Source organism: Haliotis asinina, chromosome 2 (genome assembly GCF_037392515.1).
Source record: "Haliotis asinina isolate JCU_RB_2024 chromosome 2, JCU_Hal_asi_v2, whole genome shotgun sequence".
Taxonomy (NCBI): Eukaryota; Metazoa; Mollusca; class Gastropoda; order Lepetellida; family Haliotidae; genus Haliotis; species Haliotis asinina.
In genome coordinates this window covers 32098889-32126288 of record NC_090281.1, presented here as the reverse complement: position 1 = coordinate 32126288, position 27400 = coordinate 32098889, and the positions used below count along the sequence as shown (strand labels likewise).

The 27400-nt window shown below is 41.9% G+C and overlaps 1 protein-coding gene across 1 annotated transcript; it reads left to right on the top strand.

The window, feature by feature from the left end:
* Window positions 1-1025: 1025 nt before the first annotated feature.
* Window positions 1026-25733, top strand: LOC137273610 (aromatic-L-amino-acid decarboxylase-like). The gene is made up of 13 exons (XM_067806369.1): window positions 1026-1115; window positions 5840-6059; window positions 10774-10887; window positions 12112-12231; window positions 13047-13181; window positions 13953-14096; window positions 14824-14890; window positions 15439-15533; window positions 16221-16288; window positions 16808-16898; window positions 20665-20763; window positions 21613-21714; window positions 22158-25733. The coding sequence occupies exons 2-13, from the start codon at window positions 5859-5861 to the stop codon at window positions 22344-22346; spliced, it is 1425 nt and encodes a 474-aa protein (XP_067662470.1). The 5' UTR covers window positions 1026-1115; window positions 5840-5858; the 3' UTR covers window positions 22347-25733.
* The last annotated feature ends 1667 nt before the right edge of the window (window positions 25734-27400 follow it).

Below are 27400 nucleotides of genomic sequence, written 5' to 3'. Positions count from 1 at the left end.
CCAGGAACATTACCTGCTCTACGCACATTACTATCCCCGGTCATAGGACACCATCGTGCTACCCTATATCTTTTCAACTCCCTGGGAATCATACAGCCATACTGCTTGTTAGCCACAATGAACTAATCACTCACATTGCCAGAACATCCTCACGGGTACCCGTTTTGCAGGTGGGTGAACTGAGACAATGTGATCTAAGTATCTTGTCTAAGGATGCTACGCTAACGTGCCCACCTTGGGACCCGAACCTAGATGCCTCCACCGGGACCGAACCCGGGCCTTCAGCGCGACAGGCAGACGTTTTACCACTGCACTATTGTTCATAAACCTCGACCTTCATCGTAACAGGCTGACGCCTTACCAAGGCACTATTGTTTATAAACCCGGGACTTCAAGGTAACAGGCAGAGGCTTTACCACAGCACTATTGTTCAAAAAGTTTGTCTTTATATGACTCTCCAAATTCTTAAAGACGTTATGGGTTCGAAACTCCGCTAGAAACTTGTTTTAGATCCACGTGGGGATAAACAATAACCAGATCAATGGGATATCACAATGTCACCACGGAGATGTGAAGGCCGATAATTAGCACTACCACAAGAACAATTACAGGGAGATTAATTAAGCTGGGGTGCCATTTTTCGACTTGTTAACAGAACATCACCCCTGTAATGTGACGGCGCCAACAGCAGCTTCCCAACAATAGCATCAAGAGTGCATCAGATGTGATAATAACATTCATTGATGCAACCCCAGGGCACAATTTTCATTATCGAGTTTACAGTTGTACATCAATTAATATATTCCTGGCTTATCGCAACAGGAGAACGCTGGTCAATATAAAACATGGAATTTGAGGGGAACTAACGAAATGCGATTGTAACTAAGGAGGGAGCGAGCATGAAATATTCATTAGGATCAATAGCGAGATTCATTGTTCGGACGTGTGGACGCGAGGAGACAGATTTGGATATCTCCATCTTCCAGTGAATGGGAGTCGATTTTGAGTAGAAGTTGCAGATTGGACGCCGCTATCAGAGATCGAGGGCTGTCGGGGACGGAGCGTGTTTCGTTTGTGTTGCTTGGAATAACGTTTTTGGATTACGGCGTTTTGAGGTGAGTGGCATTGTATCGTTTTGAATATTTTGTGATATTGGTTATAATTCTAATAACATCGGTACTGGGATGCTAACGTCGTGCGCCGGTGGTATTCGTTGATGAAAGATTTGGCTTTCATAGTTTGGTCAAACGCGATCAATCTAGGTTTGTTCCTGAAGGAGAATATCTGTGATGTGAAGGAGGATGTCTACATCTTGAGATATACATTGTTTTAAGAACTCAAAATAATTTTCGTTATATTAGTTGGCATGACACTACTGGGTTAGATAATATTAGAAATATTCTCAAGAAAAGACAGATGAAGGGCAAGCTATCATACTCTCCGAAACGTGTTATTCGCAAATTGCAGAAACAAGCTGACATCTTTAATTCTGGCTTCTCTTGTGCATTCCACTTTCAAAAGCCCTTCAAAGATTTGATATTAGTCTCTACTGCATTTTAATATAAAAAGATAACAATGGGCAATTGTAATGTACCTGTATCCACGTACAAGTTGCTGGTGCCTGTTGCGCTATAATAAAAGCAGGGGATGATATATAACAAAGCAAACATTTAAGGTTTGACAAATAGGTACTGTTGATGAGATTTGGAACAAGCGAGATTTGAAACGTGCGATAAAGTTTAATGCTGACAGGAAGAGAGTTCCGCAAACGGAAGAGAGTTCCGGAAAGATCGAGTCCCGAATGAAGCTAAGGTGATCTTTGGGGCTGTTAACAGTAGGTAATTCTTGGAGACTTCTGGTTGGGGTGTATTCTGCGGTGAGCTCCTTGAGGCAATCTGGCGCAAGATTGTATACACAAGATTGTACACGCAAGATTGTATACGCAAGATTGTATTAGATATTTGCAGCCAGTGCAGAGGAGCTTGAAGTTACTACCAGATGCAACAGGAAGATGTGGTCCCCTGTGACATATCCTTGTTTAGAAGCTAAGATAGAATGGATTGGATGGCAGATTCACTGACTGCCTTGCTTATCTGTAAACGGTTACAGCCATGCCTCATAATATCACTCACTAGACTGGATTGGACTAAAAGCGATTTTTCACTAAAATTCACGTTAAAAAAACTATCAACATCACCTCCCGGTGATTACACATGCGGCATTAAACAACATGCAAACGAACTGGTTATACTGTGCTGTTGGCACGTTCCCTCATTTAACCAGTTTGCTCGACTTCAATTGCACCATTCATACACATGTGTGAGTGTGTTAGTGTGCTAGCCCTTTTTGCCAAAATTTCAAAGTGGTCATTCCTCTCTTTCTCAGAGGTTGTTCAATCAGGGTAACAACATCCACAGACTTAGGGAAGGTTTCATATAGAGTATTATGGTAGACAAGTAGTGAACCGTTCCACACTTTGACGCACTTTGTAATATAACCAAAGGTATAACCTGTGCAATGACCATTTTGCTTCAAAACCTTACCTGCCTTTGCACTGATTATGACGGGTGTCAAAGGTGGGACAAGATACGGTCACCTCTAAGCATAGTGACCGATGAAGGCAAAATCTTATAATCAACTCTTCTCGAAGCAGAGTGAGTGACTTAATAAGTGAGGTTAGCTTTATGCCGCTTTCAGTAATATTCTAGCGACAGTGCACACCAGTAACGGTCTTCGTCATGACGAGCGAACACTATAACCACAAACCAACCCAAACGTCCATCTCCAGGCAGAGAACACTTGTTCGTGTAGGAAGTGTTTCGCAAGAAAACACTTCCAGAAAAATCGAAATGGAAATATTGCCAGTTCATGGTTGCATAATTGTGATCACTGGATGGCCTGGTGCAGCTGGCACCTGTTGCACTAATAACACGGATCATCATAGGGTAAGGGGCTCTATTGGTACAGGTCTTCTGAAATTAACAAACAGAAAATACAGTTTTGAAAATTTTACAGTATGTTTCTATTTGGACCGATATGAGTAAAATTATGGAATCGTACTCGTTTTATCCATAAAATATCCACCGACTTGGAGTTAAAGAGTAAATTTTTACGCAGCTTTTTGCAGTGCTCCAGCAATATCATGGCAGACGACAGTAGAAATAGGCTTTACACATTGTACCAATATGGGGAATCAAACTAGGGTTCTTGGCGTGCCGAGCGGCCACTTTAACCACAAGGATAACCCACGTCCCTTGTTTCATTTCAGACTTTAGAACAGCATTAAACTGTTATGATATATATAATGATATCCTAAACAAACAAAAGGAAGGAAACAAACAACCCTTCCCTAAAAGAGCAAATCACCTAGCACCTGGCATCCATGTTACCATTGTACCATTCCGTTCAAAACGCATTTAACCCAGATCAGTCACTGAACCGCCATAGTCTAATGACTTATATATTCAGGGTCACAAATGTTTACCTTCACCCGTTCTTGTGTTTTTCCGGGACTGACGAATGACGACAAATGCTGGAACATCATTCGATCTCGATTGCCACTGAAAGCACTCCATATTGGATTCCGATCAGATAAACATGGCTTTTCCAAAGTCGAATACAAAGGTGACCTTGATTTGGATACATATGACGGCATTTTTCTTATTTGACATTCACGTTAGCAATATTTTGTTTGTTCAATGTGTTTGATAAACGCCGCATTCAGCATTTTCCATCTATGTGATAGAGGTCTGTGAATAATGACGTTCATTCGAACCTTCGAAATTCAGCATAAATAGATAATAACTTTATATTGTAATTTCATAACATACCATATATAAATAAGCTACCGCTTATAAAGCCAGGTGGTGCCAGATGGCAGACACACACTAAAATATAATGAAAACTTTGCTCGAGATTTTCATTAAAAATTGGAATGCAAATTTAAATTGAGGTTAATATGTTGACCTTTTTCCTGAGTGAACCAAGACAGCCAGATGCAGTTCGCAAACAGTGCATCATTACGGGCTTGGTCTCAAACCTTTCAGATAAGGATTTAGAATGTATTTAAACGTCTTTCAAAGAAATTTCAAAATGAGTTTTTAATTAAATGCAAGTACAAAAATGTGCTGATCAAGTGGACAATTCTTTATGAAATCTGTCGGTCCACAAGGCAAGTCTCAGTGGTCCCAAGTAAATGCACGCAGTCGGTTTCAGGCCTTAACGACAAAACACTATTCTGCTAATTTGCCTTCCGTCAGTGCAGTGAGTGTATATTTGTACCATATCATGCGACTGACAGAAACTATTCTTTACTTCTGAAACGAAAACCACGTCCAAAGTTAATACATACAGTAAATGTGTTGCCTCAGTTTTCATATGTTCAAGCCGTGTTACATTATATTACATTGGTTCATTAATTTGACACAAAAGCCAGCGATGGAACAATTTTAGTTGTCCAATGAGATGCTTCGACTGTCGCTTCGTCAGCGTTTAACAGTCTTGTATTATTACAGCTGATTTCACAAAAACAGTTTCGGAGCTCCATTCGTTTTCTGTTGACATTGCCTTTTGGTGGAATAGGCTGATCACAGTAGCAAGCGGACCAGGTGAGTTTGTTTTAACGCCAGCAAATGAAGTCAGTCAGTCAGCAACGGAGTGCATCGATTAATGCAGTTGGGTTACGATAGACTCTATGTATATTGTTTTACTCTGGACACTAAAACTGAGGTTGTTCGGTATAGCAATAGTTGACCCTTTGTATCGACGCAGAGATGGTTATGTAGGATAACAAATGACCACGACGCGAACACACAAGGTTTACAACTGGATAACATAGTTCTATAGACTTCTAATAGACTATAATATGCATGGGATACGAGATGACATGGATCCGTGATTCGAACACACGCAAGATGCTAGACAACAAAGGCTAACACCCAAAAAGTGCATCTACATTGGCGTCCCGCCGTGATATTGCTGGAATGTTGCTAAATACGGCGTAAAACTATACTCCTTCACTCAAAGACTAGCGTCATGTTAACATATGCACAGATAAGCACATTCTGCTTGTTAGTCAGGTAACAGACATCTAACATCTGTGTGATCAGATAAATATGAATAATATGCAGTTATATCACAACAACTGCACCTGAAACACAAATGTATGCATGCATGTAAATATGAATTTGTGTATCCTCCTTTGAACATGTAAATATTAGAATGACCATTCATTAATGTGACAGTTTTTGCATGCGTTTATTTTGATATATTTATGCGTTAACATATAAACTCGCCATACAAGCCATACAAACCAACCATGTGGAATATTATTATGCCTGGGCACATTTTGCATTTGAACGAGATATATCATGTGTGTTCGGGGACGGTGTTGTAGCCCAGTGGTTAAAACGTTTAAAGGTATAACACCAAATGGACACAATTTAGAATTTCTCAGACCAGATTTATTTCCAGTTTCTACCATTAACTGATGGCCTGAGCAACAAAATATACCTAAAGCCTTACGATACGCTGGTACATCTAGACAAGTTAAATACATAGACACATTAAATACATTATATAATTTATAATTTATAATTTATATTAATAAACACACTGGATCGACATCTGAACCAAAAGAATCCAAATATATTAACAAAGATCGTTCAATAGGAAACAGATGAGTTTGTGTCCTTGGTAGTTTTGGAAATGACATGATGAATATCCCTTCAGGTGTCAATACAACAGTTCATGCATTATACGAGGTTCATCTTGCATGATATAGTGCAGAGCAGCAAGAGATATAGTACAGGTCTGTGATTTTGTATTGATCTGTCAACAGAAATTACCTCCGACAGAAAATGGACGCCGAAGAGTTCCGAAAGCGAGGTCGTGAGATGATCGACTATGTTGCCGACTATTTGGAGACAATCCGGAAACGGCGTCCTTTCCCGGAAGTGAGCCCTGGTTACCTTCGGGAGCTTGTGCCAGACGAAGCTCCAGAGAGTCCGGAGAAATGGGAGGACCTGTTCAAGGACATAGAACGTGTTATTATGCCAGGGGTATGTATTCCGAAGTAGTTCTTCGTATCTTAATTATTGTGTTGTACGTGTTATGGCCGCATGGCTTGCCACGACTGCATCATCAGCTAGTGACACTGATCTTACAACAGTTAGTTGGTTGTTGTTTTGCGCCGCACTCTGCAATATTCCAGCTGCATTTCAGTGGTCTGTAAATAATCGAGTCTGGACCAGACAATTCAGTGATCAACTTCATGAGCGTCGGTCTACGCAATTGGGAACCGATGGCACGTGTCAACCAAATCAACGAGCCTGACCACCCAATCAGTCGCCTCTTACGACAAGCATGGGTTGGTGAAGACCGATTTCAAACCGGATCTTCAGGGTATCGTGTTTCAAGCGTTCAATCCGCAATAGTCCAGCATAAAGCAAGACCACTTAATTCGCGCTATACTAAGGTGCGTTCGACGTCTAGCCGGCGAGTGAAATTTCTTTGACGTACTGTGCGCTTGGCAGAGAGGCACAGCTGTTTTAGGCGAGAAAATCAGCCTATCGACTGAAACAGGTGAACCGATCGCGATTGATAAAACAAACACTCCACACTGATACCTAGGTATACGAGTTTAATTATATGAAATACATCTGCGAATGCTGCAAGCTTCATACGAAACTAGATGCATACGTTTTGTTATCACTGGGTGAATAGGCACCTATGTCTGGATAGATGTTACAATATGGTTGCATATATGTAGGGTACACATAATGGGTTATCATGTCAAAGTGATATGTTCAATTGGTTATCATGTCAAAATATGCTCAATTGGTCATTGTGTCCATATGGTTTGTTCAGTGGGTCATCATGTCAAAATATGTTCAGTTGGTTAGCATGTCAAAATATTCTGTTCAATGGGTAGTCATGTCAGTATGGTTTGTCCAGTGGGTTATTATATGAATATGGTTCGTTTGATAGGTTACCATGTCAAATGGTAGTTCAATGGGTATCATAATATTATGAACATGGTATGTTTTTAATTGGTCTATCAATATGCTTTGTTCAATGGGTTATCATGTTAGTATGGTTTGTTCAATTACCTGATTATTATATGAATATGGTTTGTTTGATAGGTTATCATGTCAAAATGGTAGTTCAATGGGTATTATATGAAGATGGTATGTTTTTAATTGGTTTATCAGTATGCTTTGTTCAAAGGGTTATCATGTCATTGTGGTGTGTTCCGTCGGTTATTATGTCAAAATGGCAGTTCACTGGGTTATAACAAAAGTGTGCTCATTGGGTTATCATGACAATATGAATTGTTGAATAGGCTATCATGTGAAAATGCTTTGCTAGCAACATGTCAATATATTTGTTCAATAGGCTAACATGCCAATTTGGTATGTTCATTTGGTTATCATATCAAACTCATATGTTCTATGGACTATGTCAGTAGGGGTTGTTTAATAGGTTATCATGTCAAAATGGTAGTTCAGTGGGTTATCATATCGACATGGCATGTCAGTGTGGTATGTTAAATGGTATTGCACCAGTATGGTATGTATAATTGGTTATGTTGTTATGGTGCATACAGTGGGTTGTCTTGCCAGGATAATTATGTACAGTGGGTTACCATGTCAGAAGGGTATGAGTTATTAGGTAATTACGTCAGAATAGATATTACATTTGCTTATGTCAGTGTTGTGTTCATTAATATTGTGAAGGGTTATCATGTTAAGATAAGTTTTATTCTGGGGTACATCTCTAGATAGATGATGAATTATAATGTCAGAATAGACATAAGAATAGGTTATCATGCCAGTATAGTTTGCACAGTTATTCCAGAAAAGTCAATAGTAAGAGAGTAGATTAAATCTATTATTCTGCCAGGACAATAGTTTTCACTGGGTTATCATGCAAAGATTGGTATGACAGGGTTATCAACTGGGTTATCATGATGCACAGCTGGATCCAGAGGTGTGTGCGTGCGTGCGAGCGTGTGCAGGGGTGTGCGCTCCCCACTTTTGTCCTACAATTTTGTTAAATGACTATTGAAACACGGGTAAAATTGAAGTGTGCACACCACACCAGACTTGATACTTTAAGGACCACATATGTTTGAGTATAGCTGAATGAATCTGTGAAACATACAGACTGAATTGAAATAAACTGTTCCACCAAAATACATAGCACTGTTCTATTTTAGTGTGCTATGCCACCAAAAATTGTTTCTAGAATGATTTCTCTGGCCTCTGAACACAGATCCATATTTTCTACCATGTTGGACTCATGGCTAATCGATCAGTCCATAAAACCTTTGTCTTTGATCTGGTTCCTGACAAGAAACTTGACAAATAAAGAAGTATTGAAAATCAATACATAATTATTGCTTAATGGCTCAGTAAAATGTTTAGAAATCATACCAAACATGTAGAGTTATTGATTTCCATCTGTCTCTAATCAATGAGATCCATATCTGAACTGAGCCATTACATATTGGGATAGTGTTTGTTTTCACTGGTTGAAATCTGTGTTAAGTGATGTTAGTCAAATATGTTATATTGATGTTGCATATCTAGGGACTTTGACTTGAGAGTAATGTGTCATTCACTTACTGCGTCTCTTAGCTGAATCAATTTATTGCAAATGGAAGACACAATAGTTTGCAGGGATTTTTATCAATATGTGGGTGGAGTGTGTAGAGCTGTGTGTACAGACAAGCAGCTGATAATCTGTCCATTGGGATGTGGAGACTGGACAAGTGATGGAGGTATATGGGAGTTGCCTGTGCGGTGTTCCTGTGTGGGGAGGGTAGTAGAGACGTACAGGTGGGATTACTCTGTTGAGATGGGGAACTAGAGGTATACAGGTGGTGTCCCTGTGTGGAAGAAGGTACAGGCAAACGGCTCATCAGTTGGGATGAGGACATTGGGCAGGTGATGGAGGTGTATGGGTGGGATGCCTATTTGGGGGAGGGTATTAAGATGTACATATGGGATTTCATGGTAAAGACTGTGAGGGAATTGGAACCATGCAGGTGGAGTTCCTCAGTTTGGGTGTGTATGGAAGTATGCAGGTGGGGTTCCTCAGTGTTTATGGAGGTATGCGTTTGGGGTTCCAGGGTGTATATGGAGGTATGTAGGTGGGGTTCCTCAGTTTGGGTATGTATGGAGGTATGCAGGTGGGGTTCCGCAGTGTGTATGGAAGGGGTTCCTTAGTGTGTATGGAAGTATGCAGGTGGGGTTCCTGAGTGTATATGGAAGTATGCAGGTGGGGGTTCCTCAGTGTGTATGTAGGTATGCAGGTGGGGTTCCTCAGTGTGTATGGAGGTATGCAGGTGGGGGTTCCTGAGTGTATATGGACGTATGCAGTTGGGGGTTCCTTAGTGTGTATGGAGGTATGCAGGTGAGGTTCCTGAATGTATATGGAGGTATGCAGGTGGGGTTCTTCATTTGGGTGTGTATGGAGGTATGCACGTGGGGTTCTTCATTTTGGGTGTATATGGAGGTATGCAGGTGGGGTTCCTTAGTGTGTATGGAAGTATGCAGGTGGGGATCCTGAGTGTATATGGAAGTATGCAGGTGGGGGTTCCTCAGTGTGTATGTAGGTATGCAGGTGGGGTTCCTCAGTGTGTATGGAGGTATGCAGGTGGGGGTTCCTTAGTGTGTATGGAGGTATGCAGGTGGGGTTCTTCATTTTGGGTGTGTATGGAGGTATGCACGTGGGGTTCTTCAGTTTGGGTGTGTATGGAGGTATGCAGGTGGGGGTTCCTTAGTGTGTATGGAGGTATGCAGGTGGGGTTCCTGAGTGTATATGGAGGTATGCAGGTGGGGTTCCTCAGTGTGTATGGAAGTATGCAGGTGGGGTTCTTCATTTTGGGTGTGTATGGAGGTATGCACGTGGGGTTCTTCAGTTTGGGTGTGTATGGAGGTATGCGGGTGGGGTTCCTGAGTGAATATGGAAGTATGCAGGTGGGGTTCCTCAGTTTGGGTGTGTATGAAGGTTTGCAGGTGAGGTTCCTCAGTTTGGGTGTGTATGGAGGTATGCGGGTGAGGTTCCTCTAGTAGAAAGGGTTACAAATTATGTCCTTAGATCTATGAATGATAAAAATGTAATAAAAGAGATTTCTTTACCAAGTTATTTGAATAAGCTGCCTCAATGACTGTATGTTTCAGTGGGTCAATATGCATAGCTTACATCCAGCTTTTAAAATATCATATTTTTGGTTCCTCTTGATTTAGGATTAGAGTTTAATCCTATGCAGAAATGTGCACTGAGTACACTAATAGAATGGATGCAAAACATTAATATTGTGTCCTGGTGCCACAGAGTAATTTTCGTTGTACCAAATTTTTGAGAAGAAATATATAGTTCCTGTTATACGCATATTTTATACACATGGTAAATTATATTACATTACATTATTTTGATTTTGCAATGCTTCATTGCTTGTACAGGCCTCTCATTCCCAATGAGGACCTTGAAATTTGTAACTGTCCTTGTGACCCCTAATCTTGTAGGTAAAACACTGAGATATCCTGATCTACAAAGCAAACCGTACAGGGACAATGGGGAAGCCTAGTGGTTAATGTGTTTTCTTGTCATACCAATAACCTGGGTTTGATTTCCCACATGGGTACAGAGTTTGAAGCCCATCTCTGGTGTACTCCACTGTGCTCTTGCTGGAATATTGCTGGAAGTGGGGTTAAACTAAATTAACTCACTTACTCTATTTACTTACTGTGTATACTCTGTCTCCAGGTGACCCACTGGCATAGTCCCCAGTTCCATGCCTATTACCCCACAGCCAACTCCTACCCTGCCATCCTGGGAGATGTACTGTCTGATGCCATCGGATGTATCGGCTTCACATGGGTGAGTGCAGACGTGGTACTTGTTTGTATGTTTTTATGCTGAAGTAACCAGTATTCCACCTTAAGTAGATCATGCAGTCATTTAAGCAGTGGTTAATGTTATGAGAACCAAATAGACCTATTCTAACCTAGGTTCTGAAGGGTTTTCCAGGCAGCACAAAGAAAATCCTGGACCTTTTCAAACCCAGGCTCTGCTGTGGTCACTATAAAAGCGGATTAAGTGCCAATACACCTTTGGTGATGATATATACCTTGAGGTTATTGAGAGGCATTTAGAAGTTGGGTGATACATAAGACCAGAACATATATGACAGCTACTTATTTATTGTATAACAGAACATATTCAGATTTTTATAACTGCTTCTTTGTCTATCATCACTGATTAAAATTTATGGACTATTTTGCCAAAAACGTGTTGGACATGATGTTGATGTAGCGTCTCAAGCAAAATTAAATGAAGCAGTCATAAAATATTCACAAAACTGCTCTCCCACTGAGAGAGTGACTATTGGTTCTGCTGGTGAAACTGCTGGCAGATTCTTGTGGGGATCTAATCTTATTGACATTAAGCCTGCAAATGATTGGTCAAATTACAGGTACCAGTGGCTAGCATATGGCGAAATTTTCATGTACCATAGTGTTTCATGGCTTTGTTTTCGCATACCATGGCCCAACATGGATTATATTTAGGAGTACCAAAGTCTCAGATGACATGTGTCTGCTATGTTAAACTTTGTCAATGGTCTGCCATAGTTTTTTATGTCCATGTTATTGGTTACCATGGTTAGCATATGGTACCATATGATACCAAGGTAAGAAATGTGGGGCTGGTCTAAAACCTTTCACCTTCCAGCGTAACTGCACAGTGCCAGTCACCAAGACTGAATGAGCTTGTATGTCATTTACAAATCAAAGATTTGTGTTTTTTAAACAAATATTCAAAGTCCAGTTGTCATCTTATTCATTTAATCATTTTGTTAGCAAGTAGTTATTGTTTGTAGTATTTTCACATTTTATGTTGCCATTTATTTGTAATTTTCTCAAGCTCTGTGATCCAAAATGGATTCCTTTTAAAAACATTAAGTATTGTATATGTCTGTATCTAGTGCCATGGCAATTCCTGGTTAACCATTGTAAGAATGGTACACTGTGATCCAGTTATTGACCATCTGTACACTGTGATGCGTTACTGTGCACCCTGACATTGTGATCTACTTGACACCAGGCATCCAGCCCGGCCTGCACAGAGCTGGAGGTGGTCATGATGGACTGGTTGGCCAAGATGCTGCATCTGCCAGATGAGTTCCTCTTTAGCTCAGGGGGGCTGGGAGGCGGAGTGATACAGGTGAGCTGCATCTGTGTGGGAAGGGCAGTAGGGTGGAAGAAGAGGTCATACAGAGGTTAGATTTATGGATGTTGGCGTTGGTGTTGGTGTGGGTCACAGTGGGTGTGGGTGTGGGTGTGGGTGTGGTAAGGGTGTAGGTGTGAGTGTGGGTGTGGGTGTGGGTTTGGATGTGGGTGAGGGTGAGGGTGAGGGTGAGGGTGAGGGTGAGGGTGAGGGTGAGGGTGAGGGTGAGGGTGGGTGTGGGTGTGGGTGTGGGTGTGGAAGTGTGTGTGGTAAGGGTGTAGGTGTGAGTGTGGATGTGGGTGTGGGTGTGGGTGAGGGTCACAGTGGGTGTGGGTGTGGGTGTGGGTGTGATAAGGGTGTAGGTGTGAGTGAGGCAGCGTCACATCAAAGGTGTGAAAATATGGTACTTCTTGTTCCATGTCTTGCATTTGCCATTAACAAGGAGTCAGTATAATATGTCTGAGTGAGGTATTCATGCTTATCTGCGACATGTTATCTCAGTGAGGTAAGTTGAGTTTATGTCTGGGCTAGTACCAGAAGCCATATATACACACTCACGCACATCGTCATATGAACGGAATATTCTTAAGTGCATCATTAAACGTCATTTTCACCTCACCTCATTAAAGAATTTAACTCACACTCATTATATTAGTTGAATCTGATCATCCACTTGTGATGTAGACTAAACTTAATGCTGTTCAAATAACTGAAAGAAAACACCTTGTGATAAAGTTTCCTGAGATGCCTCTGTAGCTTTCAAATCATAATTGAGGATGGCTGTAGTTGTAAATATTACATGATCCCTTCAGGGTACAGCAAGTGAGTCGACGCTGGTTGCCCTGTTGTCTGCACGGACCATGTTCATCAACAACATTAAGAAGGAGAACCCGCAGATGGAAACTGAGAGCATCATGTCCAAACTCATTGCCTACACGTCTGATCAGGTGAGAGTGAGCTACGTACGAAATGAGTGAGTGACTGAGTGAGTTTAGTTTTATACCGCATTCAGAAATATTCCAGCTATTATAGCAGCGGTCTGTAAATAGCCAAGCCTGGACCAGACAATCCAATGATCAACAACATGAGCATCAGTCTGTGCAATTTGGAACTGATGACATGTGTCAATCAAGTCAGCGAGCCTAACTCCCTGGTCCCGAGCCTAACCCCCTGGTCCCGTTACTCACCTCTTATGTCCAGCATTGTTGCCTTTTATGGCAAGCATGGGTTGCTGAAGCCGAGACTATTCTACCCTGGAACCTTCACGGGTCATGTAGGATAAGAGTTGAGATGAATTGCTGCTACTTTGGAGAAAACAGAAATAGGGCTTCAGTTTCAAGGTAAAAACTTATATCATCCAAGTGAAGGTGAAAACATACTAAAGTACCTTCTTGATGAGAAAAACACCATGAAATCTCTGTTTTTATAATGTTTTTTTTATAAATCTTTGAAAGCATGAAAAAAAGTATAAAACTCTAGGTTCAAAGTAATGATCTTTTAACCAATGGAGTGAGAGAGATGATTGTTCTTGGGATCAATGAAAATATCATGTTTGGTGATTGGTAGATCGCATGTCATCTTAACCTGACAGAGTTGATCATAGTGTCAACCCCTTGTTTGCCCATTCCAGACGCAATCATTGGCTGGCTTCACTACATACGGTCAATTGCTGGCTGTACCATAACACAATAACGTGTTCACATGTGTCTTTATTTCAGTCACACTCATCGGTGGAGCGGGCAGGCCTGATTGGATCGGTGTTGATGAGGAAGTTGGAGTCGGATGAGAAAGGGGCACTTAGGCGCCACACACTGGAGGCGGCCATCAGAGAAGACAAAGCCAAGGGACTTATTCCCTTTTTTGTGAGGAAATTGTCAATCTTCTTGTCATCTGGGGAGGGTTGTGTCTTGTCTGACTGAACATAGGTTAATCCAGAGGTGTGCATGTGTGTGTCTGCATGCAATTCTCTGCATGCGTGAGACACGTAGGCGAGCAAGGGTGTGTACCACCCTTCTTGTCCTGAAATTTTTTAAATGACCATTGAAACAGGGGTGACAAAAAAGTGTGCACCCCTCCTTTTCCCAATAGTGTGCATGCAGACATCATTCAAGACTGACAGGCACCATTTATTGGTCACCTGCCCAGTCACTGTCTGGTTGAGTTTGAAAATTATTTTGATCAGTTGTTTCACCAAAGTGATCAGTCTGTAAACCTCCAACACTTTCAGCTCTCCTCCTGCATCAAAATGATACATAGATATGTAATGGATTACTGTTGAAAGCCACATTAAACCCAAGTCACCAACTACTGAAAAAATATGACTAGTTGTACACCAAATACCTTCAGTGTCAAGCTCCATCCCAGTGCATGCAACATTCCTGGTCCTTGTGGTATTGTAGTATAATATAAAATGCTGAGGGATTTGGTATCGCTGTGAGGAGCTTCTTGCAGCACAGTCTGTTAATCTAATCACTTTAAATGGATAAAAAAGTCAATGTGACAGTTGTAACTCCACCAGGTGTCATGTCGTAGTTTCAGAGAGTCACTATATATTGGGGATGTAAATAAATATGTCCTTCTCCACTGCAGCTGTGTGCTACTCTGGGAACCACCCCATCATGTGCTTTTGACAACATTCCTGAACTTGGCCCCTTGTGTGAGTACTGATGGAGCTATCTCCCCTGTATTTGTTGAATGATTTCTAATAGCAGTGTCTTTTTGTTTGTTGGGGCTTTGCCCGGTTTGCTGCTGAACACTCACTCAGTATTATTTGCTCTATATAAAGGCAGTCTGAAATATTGGAGTTTGTACCAGACAATCCTGAGACTGGCATTGATCCAAGCAGTTTTGAAATGATGACATGTGCCAACCCAAGCATGGGTTGCTAAAGACAAATTCTATCCCTGATCTTCACAGCTGGTTCTTTTAGTACTTAGAGTTCTTAACTGACCATACCATATGTCCTGAATTTTACAAGTTACCATGCGATTTATGCAGTAGTGTAGATTCAACCCCAGACCAGATTAAACACATTCTTTTGCACAGAATGCTACAGTTTTTGTTTTTTTGTAATTAAACATTGAGGTTACAGATGATCTGACAAAAAATCCCCAACAGTCTCTGCATTAAATAGAGGAGGTTATTGTCTGCATGTAAATCCATGTAATGAATTGGGCCGTATGGTTATTGTGCCTTGCATTACAGGTAAACAAGATGGAATCTGGCTGCACATTGATGCAGCATATGCTGGGAGTGCGTTCATCTGTCCAGAGTTCCGACCACTACTGAATGGGGTTGAGGTAATCACACACTGACACACAGACTTATACAGTGGTCCTACAACAGGCTGATGGGCTGTTGGTAGCCGAGTGGTTAAAGTGTTTGCTTGTCATCCAGAAAAAGCAGGTTCGATTCCCCACATGGGTACAGTGTGTGAAACCCATTTCTGGTGTCCCCCAAGATGATATTGCTTGGATATTGCTACAAGTGGATTAAAACCCAACTCACTCACTACAGCACACTGCATATGTAACTAGAAAATATGCTGCTCATGTTTTTTTAGGAACTGAGATGCTTCACACTTTTTGATAGGAGTAATGACACAAGTGGTGTGAATCAAGAAATAATAGAAGTATCCTTATCAAAAGTTGAGTCGTATACTTTCTTTGGGATCATTTTCCAAAAATCAATGTAAATATTTTGAAATATTTTTTTATTGGTGGTCATTTATGAAAGTGATCCATATCATATAAATGATTAACAGAGTGTTCCTTGTAGGCAGTTATGGCAAGTGGTATTTCAAGATATTTTTTATGATGTTATCAGTCAAATGGCTTTGATAGCATAAACATGGATAGCGATATACTCGTCAAATGTGTTTGACAGGAGCATCTGTAGCTGAAAAATGCAGATTTGTGTGTAAGTTTGAATTATTCAAAATATAATTGCATTACTATTATAATTGTTTGTTTCTTTTCTCTCTTCAGTTTGCCATGTCTTTCAACTTTAATGCTCACAAGTGGCTGCAAGTGAACTTTGATTGCTCAGCCATGTGGTCAGTATCATGGTTTACAGCATGTTAAGATAAGATCTGGCTTAGAATTGTATAGATTGATGCTCATGATGTTGATCACTGGATTGTCTGGTCGAATTTGATTATTTACTGACTGCTGCCGTATAGCTAGGGATTAATGTATGAATCCCAGCATCTCACGATTGTTACATTACCGCTGTAAACTACAGATATGCATGGTGGAACTATTTTGGCAATGTTACAGGTTTCACCAAGAAAGTTTAGGCTCAGGCTGTCAGTCTTTAGTTTTTTGTCAAGATTGTTTGTCATTGTGAGGTACCTGAATTATTGTTGAAAAGCATTACCTCAGGGTATGAAAATATTTCAGACTGACCACAAGGCTGGTTAAATATAAAATATATACATATATATTATTCTCACCATCACCTTTAATCACCCTCACTCAACTCAACTCTCCTGTCTAACCACCCTTGATGCATTTTCTTTTTACGAATCACTTCTTACCCATATAATCCCTAACCTCCTCATTTCTTTTTTCAGGATAAAAGACAAGAGATTAGTCAGTGAAGCATTTGATGTTGATCCCTTGTACCTGAAGCATGAAAATCAGGGGAAGATGCCAGACTACCGGGTAAGTGAGGGGTGGTAGGTGGGGTTTAACTGAAGGAAGATGCCAGACTACCGTATAAGTGAATAGTGTTAGGTGAGGCTTAACCGAGGGAAGATGGCAGATGACCAGGTGAGTGAGGGGTGGTAGGTGGGGTTTAACTGAGGGAAGATGGCAGACTACCGGGTAAGTGAGTGGCGGTAGGTGGGGTTTATCTGAGGGAAGATGGCAGACTACTTGGTAAGTGAGGTGTGGTAGGAGGGGTTTATCTGAGGGAAGATGCCAGGCTACTTGGTAAGTGAATAGTGTTACGTAGGGCTTAACTGAAGGAAGATGCCAGGCTACTTGGTAAGTGAATAGTGTTAGGTAGGGCTTAACCGAGGGAAGATGACAGACTACCGGGTAAGTGAGGAGTGTTAGGTAGGGCTTAACCGAGGGAAGATGCTAGGCTACTTGGTAAGTGAATAGTGTTAGGTAGGGCTTAACCAAGGGAAGATGGCAGACTACTTGGTAAGTGAGGGGTGTTAGGTAGGGCTTAACCAAGGGAAGATGCCAGACTACTGGGTAAGTGAGGAGTGTTAGGTAGGGCTTAACCGAGGGAAGATGCTAGGCTACTTGGTAAGTGAGAGGTGTTAGGTAGGGCTTAACCGAGGGAAGATGGCAGACTACCGGGTAAGTGAATAGTGTTAGGTAGGGCTTAACCGAGGGAAGATGGCAGACTACCGGGTAAGTGAGGGGTGTTAGCTGGGGCTTAACCAAGGGAAGATGGCAGACTACTTGGTAAGTGAGGGGTGTTAGCTGGGGCTTAACCAAGGGAAGATGGCAGACTACTTGGTAAGTGAGGGGTGTTAGGTAGGGCTTAACCAAGGGAAGATGCCAGACTACTTGGTAAGTGAGGGGTGTTAGGTAGGGCTTAACCGAGGGAAGATGGCAGACTACTTGGTAAGTGAGGGGTGTTAGGTAGGGCTTAACCAAGGGAAGATGCCAGACTACTTGGTAAGTGAATAGTATTAGGTAGGGCTTAACCGAGGGAAGATGGCAGACTACTTGGTAAGTGAGGGGTGGTAGGTGGGGTTTAACTGAAGGAAGATGGCAGACTACCGTATAAGTGAATAGTGTTAGGTGAGGCTTAACCGAGGGAAGATGACAGACTACCGGGTAAGTGAGGAGTGTTAGGTAGGGCTTAACCGAGGGAAGATGCTAGGCTACTTGGTAAGTGAATAGTGTTAGGTAGGGCTTAACCAAGGGAAGATGGCAGACTGCTTGGTAAGTGAGGGGTGTTAGGTAGGGCTTAACCAAGGGAAGATGCCAGACTACTGGGTAAGTGAGGAGTGTTAGGTAGGGCTTAACCGAGGGAAGATGCTAGGCTACTTGGTAAGTGAGAGGTGTTAGGTAGGGCTTAACCGAGGGAAGATGGCAGACTACCGGGTAAGTGAATAGTGTTAGGTAGGGCTTAACCGAGGGAAGATGGCAGACTACCGGGTAAGTGAGGGGTGTTAGCTGGGGCTTAACCAAGGGAAGATGGCAGACTACTTGGTAAGTGAGGGGTGTTAGCTGGGGCTTAACCAAGGGAAGATGGCAGACTACTTGGTAAGTGAGGGGTGTTAGGTAGGGCTTAACCAAGGGAAGATGCCAGACTACTTGGTAAGTGAGGGGTGTTAGGTAGGGCTTAACCGAGGGAAGATGGCAGACTACTTGGTAAGTGAGGGGTGTTAGGTAGGGCTTAACCAAGGGAAGATGCCAGACTACCGGGTAAGTGAATAGTATTAGGTAGGGCTTAACCGAGGGAAGATGGCAGACTACTTGGTAAGTGAGGGGTGGTAGGTGGGGTTTAACTGAAGGAAGATGCCAGACTACCGTATAAGTGAATAGTGTTAGGTGAGGCTTAACTGAGGGAAGATGGCAGATGACCAGGGGTGGTAGGTGGGGTTTAACTGAGGGAAGATGGCAGACTACCGGGTAAGTGAGTGGCGGTAGGTGGGGTTTATCTGAGGGAAGATGGCAGACTACTTGGTAAGTGAGGTGTGGTAGGAGGGGTTTATCTGAGGGAAGATGGCAGACTGCTGGGTGAGTGAGGGGTGGTAGGTGGAGTTTAACTGAGGGAAGATGGCAGACTACTGGGTGAGTGAGGGGTGGTAGGTGGGGTTTAACTGAGGGAAGATGGCAGACTGCTGGGTGAGTGAGGGGTGGTAGGTGGAGTTTAACTGAGGGAAGATGGCAGACTACTGGGTGAGTGAGGGGTGGTAGGTGGGGTTTAACTGAGGGAAGATGGCAGACAGCTGGGTGAGTGAGGGGTGTTAGCTAGGGCTAAACCGAGGGAAGATGGCAGACTACTTGGTAAGTGAGGGGTGTTAGGTAGGGCTTAACCAAGGGAAGATGCCAGACTACTTGGTAAGTGAGGAGTGTTAGGTAGGGCTTAACCGAGGGAAGATGCTAGGCTACTTGGTAAGTGAATAGTGTTAGGTAGGGCTTAACCAAGGGAAGATGGCAGACTACTTGGTAAGTGAGGGGTGTTAGGTAGGGCTTAACCAAGGGAAGATGCCAGACTACTTGGTAAGTGAGGAGTGTTAGGTAGGGCTTAACCGAGGGAAGATGCTAGGCTACTTGGTAAGTGAGAGGTGTTAGGTAGGGCTTAACCGAGGGAAGATGGCAGACTACCGGGTAAGTGAATAGTGTTAGGTAGGGCTCAACCAAGGGAAGATGGCAGACTACCGGGTAAGTGAGGAGTGTTAGCTGGGGCTTAACTGAGGGAAGATGGCAGACTACTTGGTAAGTGAGGGGTGTTAGCTGGGGCTTAACCGAGGGAAGATGGCAGACTACTTGGTAAGTGAGGGGTGTTAGGTAGGGCTTAACCAAGGGAAGATGCCAGACTACTGGGTAAGTGAATAGTATTAGGTAGGGCTTAACCAAGGGAAGATGCCAGGCTACTTGGTAAGTGAATAGTGTTAGGTAGGGCTTAACTGAGGGAAGATGCCAGGCTACTTGGTAAGTGAACAGTGTTAGGTAGGGCTTAACCAAGGGAAGATGCCAGACTACTGGGTAAGTGAGGGGTGTTAGGTAGGACTTAACCGAGGGAAGATGGCTGACTACTTGGTAAGTGAATAGTGTTAGGTAGGGCTTAACCGAAAGAAGATGCCAGGCTACTTGGTAAGTGAACAGTGTTAGGTAGGGCTTAACCAAGGGAAGATGCCAGACTACCGGGTAAGCGAGGGGTGTTAGCTGGGGCTTAACCGAGGGAAGATGCCAGACTACTTGGTAAGTGAGGGGTGTTAGCTGGGGCTTAACCAAGGGAAGATGCCAGACTACTTGGTAGGTGTGTAGTGTTAGGTATGGCTTAACCAAAGAAAGATGCCAGGCTACTTGGTAAGTGAATAGTGTTAGGTAGGGCTTAACCGAGGGAAGATGGCAGACTACTTGGTAAGTGAGGGGTGTTAGCTGGGGCTTAACCAAGGGAAGATGGCAGACTACCGGGTAAGCGAGGGGTGTTAGCTGGGGCTTAACTGAGAGAAGATGCCAGACTACTTGGTAAGTGAGGGGTGTTAGCTAGGGCTTAACTGAGGGAAGATGGCAGACTACCGGGTAAGCGAGGGGTGTTAGCTGGGGCTTAACTGAGGGAAGATGCCAGACTACCGGGTAAATATAAGGCATGCAAGGACAGATTATATAGAGGCTAGAGGTCAGATTACCATACAATTTTATTTTTTCAGTTGTAAAGGGAAATGCAAACATATTCTTCCCTTAAATTGACCTTAAAACTGTACAGTTTTAGCATTTCATACATCTATTCCAGCACTGGCACATTCCTTTGGGTCGGCGGTTCCGCTCTCTCAAAGTGTGGTTTGTCCTCCGGATGTATGGCGTGAAGGGTCTCCAGGACATTATCAGGAAGGTGAGTACTGCATGTTACACTAAATTACTTTCTACATGGTATCTGTTTGACATCTTAGAAATTGAAGTGGTAGCGGGGTACCCAAGTGGGTAAAGCATTCACTTATCAAGCTGAAGACAAGGGTTTGATTCCCTACATGGGTACAATGTGTGAAGATCATTTCTGCTGGAGTGTTGCTGGAGTATTTGCTGAAGTAGCTTAAAGCTAAACTCACTCACTCTACGAAACTGATGAGTAATAAGACAGGCAGTATGTGTAATAGTGAAGATATATACTGAGGGAAAAAATAAGGGATCACATGAAAGGACAAGTGTTCCTTTATTTCTTGCCAAGGTCTCTTCACAAAGTGTGTGTCAAATAGCTTATGAAGAAACATGGAAAGAAATAGGGCAACACTTGTGGCTTAATGTGATACCGTATTTTTTTCCCTCAGTATACTAAAGAAGTTGTTACCATGAAGTAGCCTACCTTAGTGTTCATCATGCTGAAAAGTCGCTATCACACGGATCCTTGTTTCACAAAAAGATGTGAGATATTTAGACGTTGTTGATGTTGTTGATCACTGGATTGTCATGTCCAAACTCTACTGTTTATAGCCCACAGACATACAGCTGGAAATTGCAGGATTAACAGTATATATAACACAATTAGAATGTTCAATAATATTGCACCATGAGTGTCAGATGACATGGGTCACATTGCCCTTTCCTGACTCTCACAGCTAAAACATTGTACACCTGGCATAAATACCTCTGAGCCAGCAATACCTGAACACAGTTTGTTCTCAAAGGTGTTAGTTTCCATCAGATACCTGCATGTGTGACAGTGTGTGTATTTATGTGTTACTAGGATGTGCAGCTGGCCCACGAGTTTGAGTCATTTGTGAGAGCAGACAGCAGATTTGAGGTTGTCCAGGACGTGGTGTTGGCGTTGGTCTGCTTCAGACTCAAGGTAAGGAGAGCACCAGCAGTTTTCCATGTGCTGTGGTCCCTAACATGCATCCATCATTTTGGAACTGACCAGTCTGGACAGATACACTGATTCTGTGTGTGCTTCCAGCTTGCTGATGCATGTTTTCAGTGCCTTGTTAATGACCTATTAGTAATTTAATATGAACCTCATTAATCTGTGTTCTGCATTTCACAGTCTATTTTTCTAGCTGTGATCAAGCTTAGTACTTTTAAAGTCTAAAAGCAGTGTCAAGCCCGACTCACTCACTCACTCACTCACTCACTCACTCACTCACTCACTCACTCACTCACTCACTCACTCACTCACTCACCTAACTACTATCCTTCTATCTGGGGTGGCGGAGTAGCGGGTGGCAAAGTGGTTAAAGTACATTCTTGTCATGTAGAAGTATTGTTATGCTTATAGAATCTGTTTTGTTACAGGGAGAGAACTCAATCAATGAAAAGTTGCTGAAAGCCATCAACGATGATGGACGTATACATCTTGTCCCCTCCCAGATGAGGAAGACATACTTCCTGAGATTTGCTGTGTGTGCATCCCGAACGACCTCAGATGATGTCAAGTTGGCATGGAGTGTCATCACTGAATTGGCTACAAAACTGCAAAAATGAACAACATTAACTAATTAATTTGAATGAAGACTATTTGGGACTTAGAGAAGACTCTAAAGGAGGGGATGGAGAAGTTAGAAGATTGATGTGGAAGAGTTTTTTTCATGAGGTTACCAAGATGAAGTTGTCAGAAGTTATGTAGAGGAGGCTTTTAGAAGAGGTCAAAAGAATTGTAGAAGTTGTCAAATGGTTCATGAAGGAGGTTGTCACAAGGCTTAAGCACAGGGTTTTCAAGGAGTTGATTGAGGAAGTTCTGATCCATCTTGTTAGAAAGTGTATTTGAGATTATTTGTTGGTTTATGATGCAGAAGATATATTTAAGGAGTCAGGGTGTACCAGACTACTTTAAGTTTGTGTTCATTGAGTGGGCTGGCCAGGTGCATGTATTTTAAGATTTTAAGAGCTTGGAGGTTTATAGTTTATATGAGAAGGTTGTCAGGCTGAAGACCGGAGGGGGTTGGGTGGCAGGGTGTAGGTGGCCAGGGGGTTAATTATTGAGGAGGTTGTCATGGGGAGGGTATTAAAATGGTTGTGAGTGGGTGTATATGTGGTTGTCAGAGATTTGTTGAGGACTTTTTCAAGATTCTGTTGCATGAGTTCTGGAGCCAATATGATATTAACTTCCTGATATAATGTGGGTTCATTGCTTTCTCTATCTCAGTTAGGGGAATTTCATCTTAACAGAAGAATACTACTACAGAACACAAATATGCCCTTGAAAGTTCAGCCTTTAGTGTGTAGATGCGTTGGCAGTCAGGAACAACACAATGTGTGAAATATCCTGAACAATGTAATAGTATGGCTTTTTGTTTTCGCATTCAAAATATTTTTTAATGATGTCACCCCTTGTGGAAAAAATTTCCTTTTTTGCTGTACAACTATCAGTTTCAGACATATGTGTATCTGGCAATAACTAAACATACTTTGAATTTATTGAAAAAAAAAATACACAAAGAAAACAAACCCCATACCTCTGAAAGAATTATTGTATTTTGAGCAAAACTGCCGTAAATTGTAGTGCTAAAATATTCTTTTTTTGCAGAATTGATTCATCCTTTCATAATGTAATGCATTCCAATTTTACACATGAGTGCAGGTCTGGTTCTAAATAACTCATCGTAATTCAGTGATATGGAATCAATTGGTGAATAATACGCTACTAGTTTGATCTTGATGAGTAGTAATTTGGATTGATGGAATAGTATAGGTGATGATAGAACAATTTTGAAAATCAATTCAGTGTGTGATGCTGAATTTGACATCTGTGAAGGGTTTTCTAGAATGATTTGGGTGAGATATAATCGGAAGATATGAAGGTTTTAATTTTTTATTTGTCTAAATGATGTATTCTTAAGACAGAAAATGCTTGTTAATCCAGACCAAATTTATGACGAAACCCTGTCAGATGAGCTGATTATCCAGGACGTCTTGAAACTATTTAGCTTTGTGAAAATGAACAATCACTGGTGTGTTATAACACATTTGATGCTGTTGAAATTGATCAGATGCTTCAATAGCTCAGCTTGCCCTTCGTGGAAGAGGTCCACACAAGGAAAAGGCTCCAGCAGATGTATATCCCTTCAGCTGACAATCCATATTCACACTTCTGTTTGAAAGTTTCTCTAAAAAGTCAACATTTTCAAAGCTGTATAAATACTTTTGTGGCCTCAAACTTGTAAATGAGGTATGTTAAGTGTATTTCTTAAATCATCTTAAACCAACTCACTCACCCTAAATGCTCACTTGCCAGATATTTGATGTCAGATATGTTACTGATCAGTGAGTGTGTCCCCAGACTGTCATTGCAATGTGTTCATACTGCGTTACCATGGTGATGGAGGGTTCACTGATTCAGGGGTGATAGTATTTATATAGTTGTTGTTTGGGTGATAGAATATATGTGTTTTTATGTTGTGTTTTGTATGACAGAGGTGGTTGATGGGACATAAAATATTTTAACTGGCAAAAATATATACCCTTGAAAATTTTATGTCAGTTAGAAGTGTCATCAAAACAGCAATACGCTCAAAACAGTTGTCAAATCACTACTGTTTAGGTTACAACCATGATACCCAGATCGGTAAATTTGCATTTCATTCCAGAAATAAAGCTGAGAAGTGTAGATCTCCAAAAATTAATCCAAAAGGACCTTAGGATAGCCTTAGCTGAGGCTGTCTAGACTTGCCCAATCATTCTAGGGTTAAGGGGTCAGTGGGGTAGCCTAGTGGTTAGAGTGTGTACCCGTCACACTGAAGACCAGGGTTCCAGTCCCCACATGGGTACAATGTGTGATACACATTTCTGATGTCCCACCTTGATATTGCTGGAATATTTCTAAAAGTGACATACTGTATACCATACTCACTCACTCTCTTGACTTGAGTTGATCCACTTTTTCATATATTCTCTGTGGTCTTAGAGACAGACCACCAGATCAAACATAACATCATGAAGTAATTTCTTGTTTGTTTTAGAGCGATGGGGTAGCCTAGTGGTTAGAGTGTGTACCCGTCACACTGAAGACTAGGGTTCCAGTCCCCACATGGGTACAATGTGTGATACACATTTCTGATGTCCCACCTTGATATTGCTGGAATATTTCTAAAAGTGACATACTGTATACCATACTCACTCACTCTCTTGACTTGAGTTGATCCACTTTTTCATATATTCTCTGTGGTCTTAGAGACAGACCACCAGATCAACATAACATCATCAAGTAATTTCTTGTTTGTTTTAGAGCGATGGGGTAGCCTAGTGGTTAGAGTGTGTACCCGTCACACTGAAGACTAGGGTTCCAGTCCCCACATGGGTACAATGTGTGATACACATTTCTGATGTCCCACCTTGATATTGCTGGAATATTTCTAAAAGTGACATACTGTATACCATACTCACTCACTCTCTTGACTTGAGTTGATCCACTTTTTCATATATTCTCTGTGGTCTTAGAGACAGACCACCAGATCAAACATAACATCATGAAGTAATTTCTTGTTTGTTTTAGAGCGATGGGGTAGCCTAGTGGTTAAAGCGTTATGCCGAAGTCATGGGTATTATTCCCAGTGGGGGGTGTGGTAGCCTTGTGGTTGAAGTGTTCACATGCGGAAGACCCAGGTTCGATTCCCACATGGGTATAGTGTGTGAAACCCATTTGTGATGTCCCCAACCATGATATTGCTGGAATATTGCTAAAAGAAGTGTAAAACCAAGCTCACTCACTCACCTTTGTTTCATTTTCAGTCATTTTTGGTGAACAGGTGTGTTTTTTTTCTTTGCCAAGTGGTTTAGGTATATATTGTTATTAGGAGAGCCACTCAACTTGCTAGTCTGTGATATACATGTATTATTTGTTGACAGAAAACCTGTATAACAATAAACTTATATTGAGAATTGTATGTTTGTATTTTTTAGATAGAGATATATAAATTTATTAAGATTGTGACATCTTGTTGGTTGGTTGGTTTTAATGCGGCACTCAGCAGTATTCTAGATACATGCAGCAGTCTGAAAAAAAATCGAGTCTGGACCAGACAATCCAGTGATCAACAAGATGGACATTGATCTACATCACTGGGATATGATGATATGATTTAACCTCTTATAAATGACAATCAAGTTTTGCTGAAGACCAATTATAATCCAGATCTCCATGGGTCAGCTTGTACGAGACCCAGATGATCATTTCTAACCAGGGTGAGGTGAACTGGGGTTTAACCTTTAACCACTGAAGAATATTTTGCTGGTGTGACCAGGAATAATCTACAACATCCACGTACCAGGCGGACGATCTAACCACTGCATCCATGTCTACCCATTTTGTACTGAAGCAACTTGAACAAATCCACTTGAATAAGGTGAGACCACACTTATCAGGTGTAATTGGGACAGGACCAGAAACTCTCAGGAGTCAAGCTGGCAAACACGTCACCCATCTAAAGATTAACTTCAGCTGATTTGTGACAGAGCTTTATGCAAAGGACCTCACACCACCACAATACATCGAAGTTTTGTGCATTTAGCTGTGCAGAGTTGTGTCCCTTATCTGTTCCAGGGTACTTGGTTTCGAATAGAGTGACCCTGATTATGAACCTTGATATGTCAAGGGAGCGTTTGATTCTGGCAGCCAAAAAAACGCAGGCATTTTGAGTTGCAACGAGTCTCTGGGCCATCCATATGATGGTCGTGAACTGTCCATACGAATCTGAAGACTTAATAACAACACTGATATCCAGGATGACATTGATACTGCTTGGATATTGCTAAAAGCGGCGTAAAACTGAGTTCACTTAATCACTCTCCCAAAGTTTGGTCACACTTATCCTCAACGGACATTTAAAAATGAGGCAGCCGTGTCATGCACATGTTAAAAAAATCGGGAAATTCGACAAACAACGCCACACGTTTATCTGATTGAACTTTCCGAAATTGCAAAAGCTTATGAAATATCTTTTCAAAGTCTCTATGTTATTTGTTACCAGACCGTAGGGACATTTGAATTAGAGGTGTTGAGCGACCTGTTTCTTACTCTGCTGTGAATCAAAACATTTCTGTTAGCTCTAAAGCAGAGGCGTTGGGGTAACGTAGTTATTAAAGCGTTCGCTTGTCACACCGAAGGCCCGGGTTCGATTCTCCACATAGGTACAATGTGTAAAGCCACGCTCCTGTTTCCCTCGCCGTGATATTGCCGGAACATTGCGAAAAGTGACGTTAAGCTCACCTCACTCGCTCGCATGAAACATTTCTTGGGAATTTGATAAGTTTTGTTTATCAAGAATAAACCAATAAATATGCATGTCGTGTGTCTGGGATGTAACGCTGTATATGGGAATATTTCGCTCATTTGACGACGTTCATACGGGTGCATGAGTGATTGCTTGTTCTAGCCCAAACTTAAACTGGTTTTATAGTTCTAGCCCACTGAGACCAGCAAGTGAGTGAGTTCTATTTTACGTCGCACTCAGAAATATTCCAGCTGTATGGCGGCGGTCTGTAAATAATCGAGTCTGGACCAGGCATCCCAGTCATCAACAGCATGAGCATCGATCTGCCCA

Bases quoted from the DNA above. Each gene is read 5' to 3' on its own strand.
- LOC137273610 (XM_067806369.1), top strand. From the start codon at position 5,859: ATGGACGCCGAAGAGTTCCGAAAGCGAGGTCGTGAGATGATCGACTAT. The intron at 12,232-13,046 runs GTGAGCTGCATC...TGATCCCTTCAG, and splicing joins TGGGAGGCGGAGTGATACAG to GGTACAGCAAGTGAGTCGAC. The intron at 14,891-15,438 runs GTGAGTACTGAT...CTTGCATTACAG, and splicing joins TCCTGAACTTGGCCCCTTGT to GTAAACAAGATGGAATCTGG.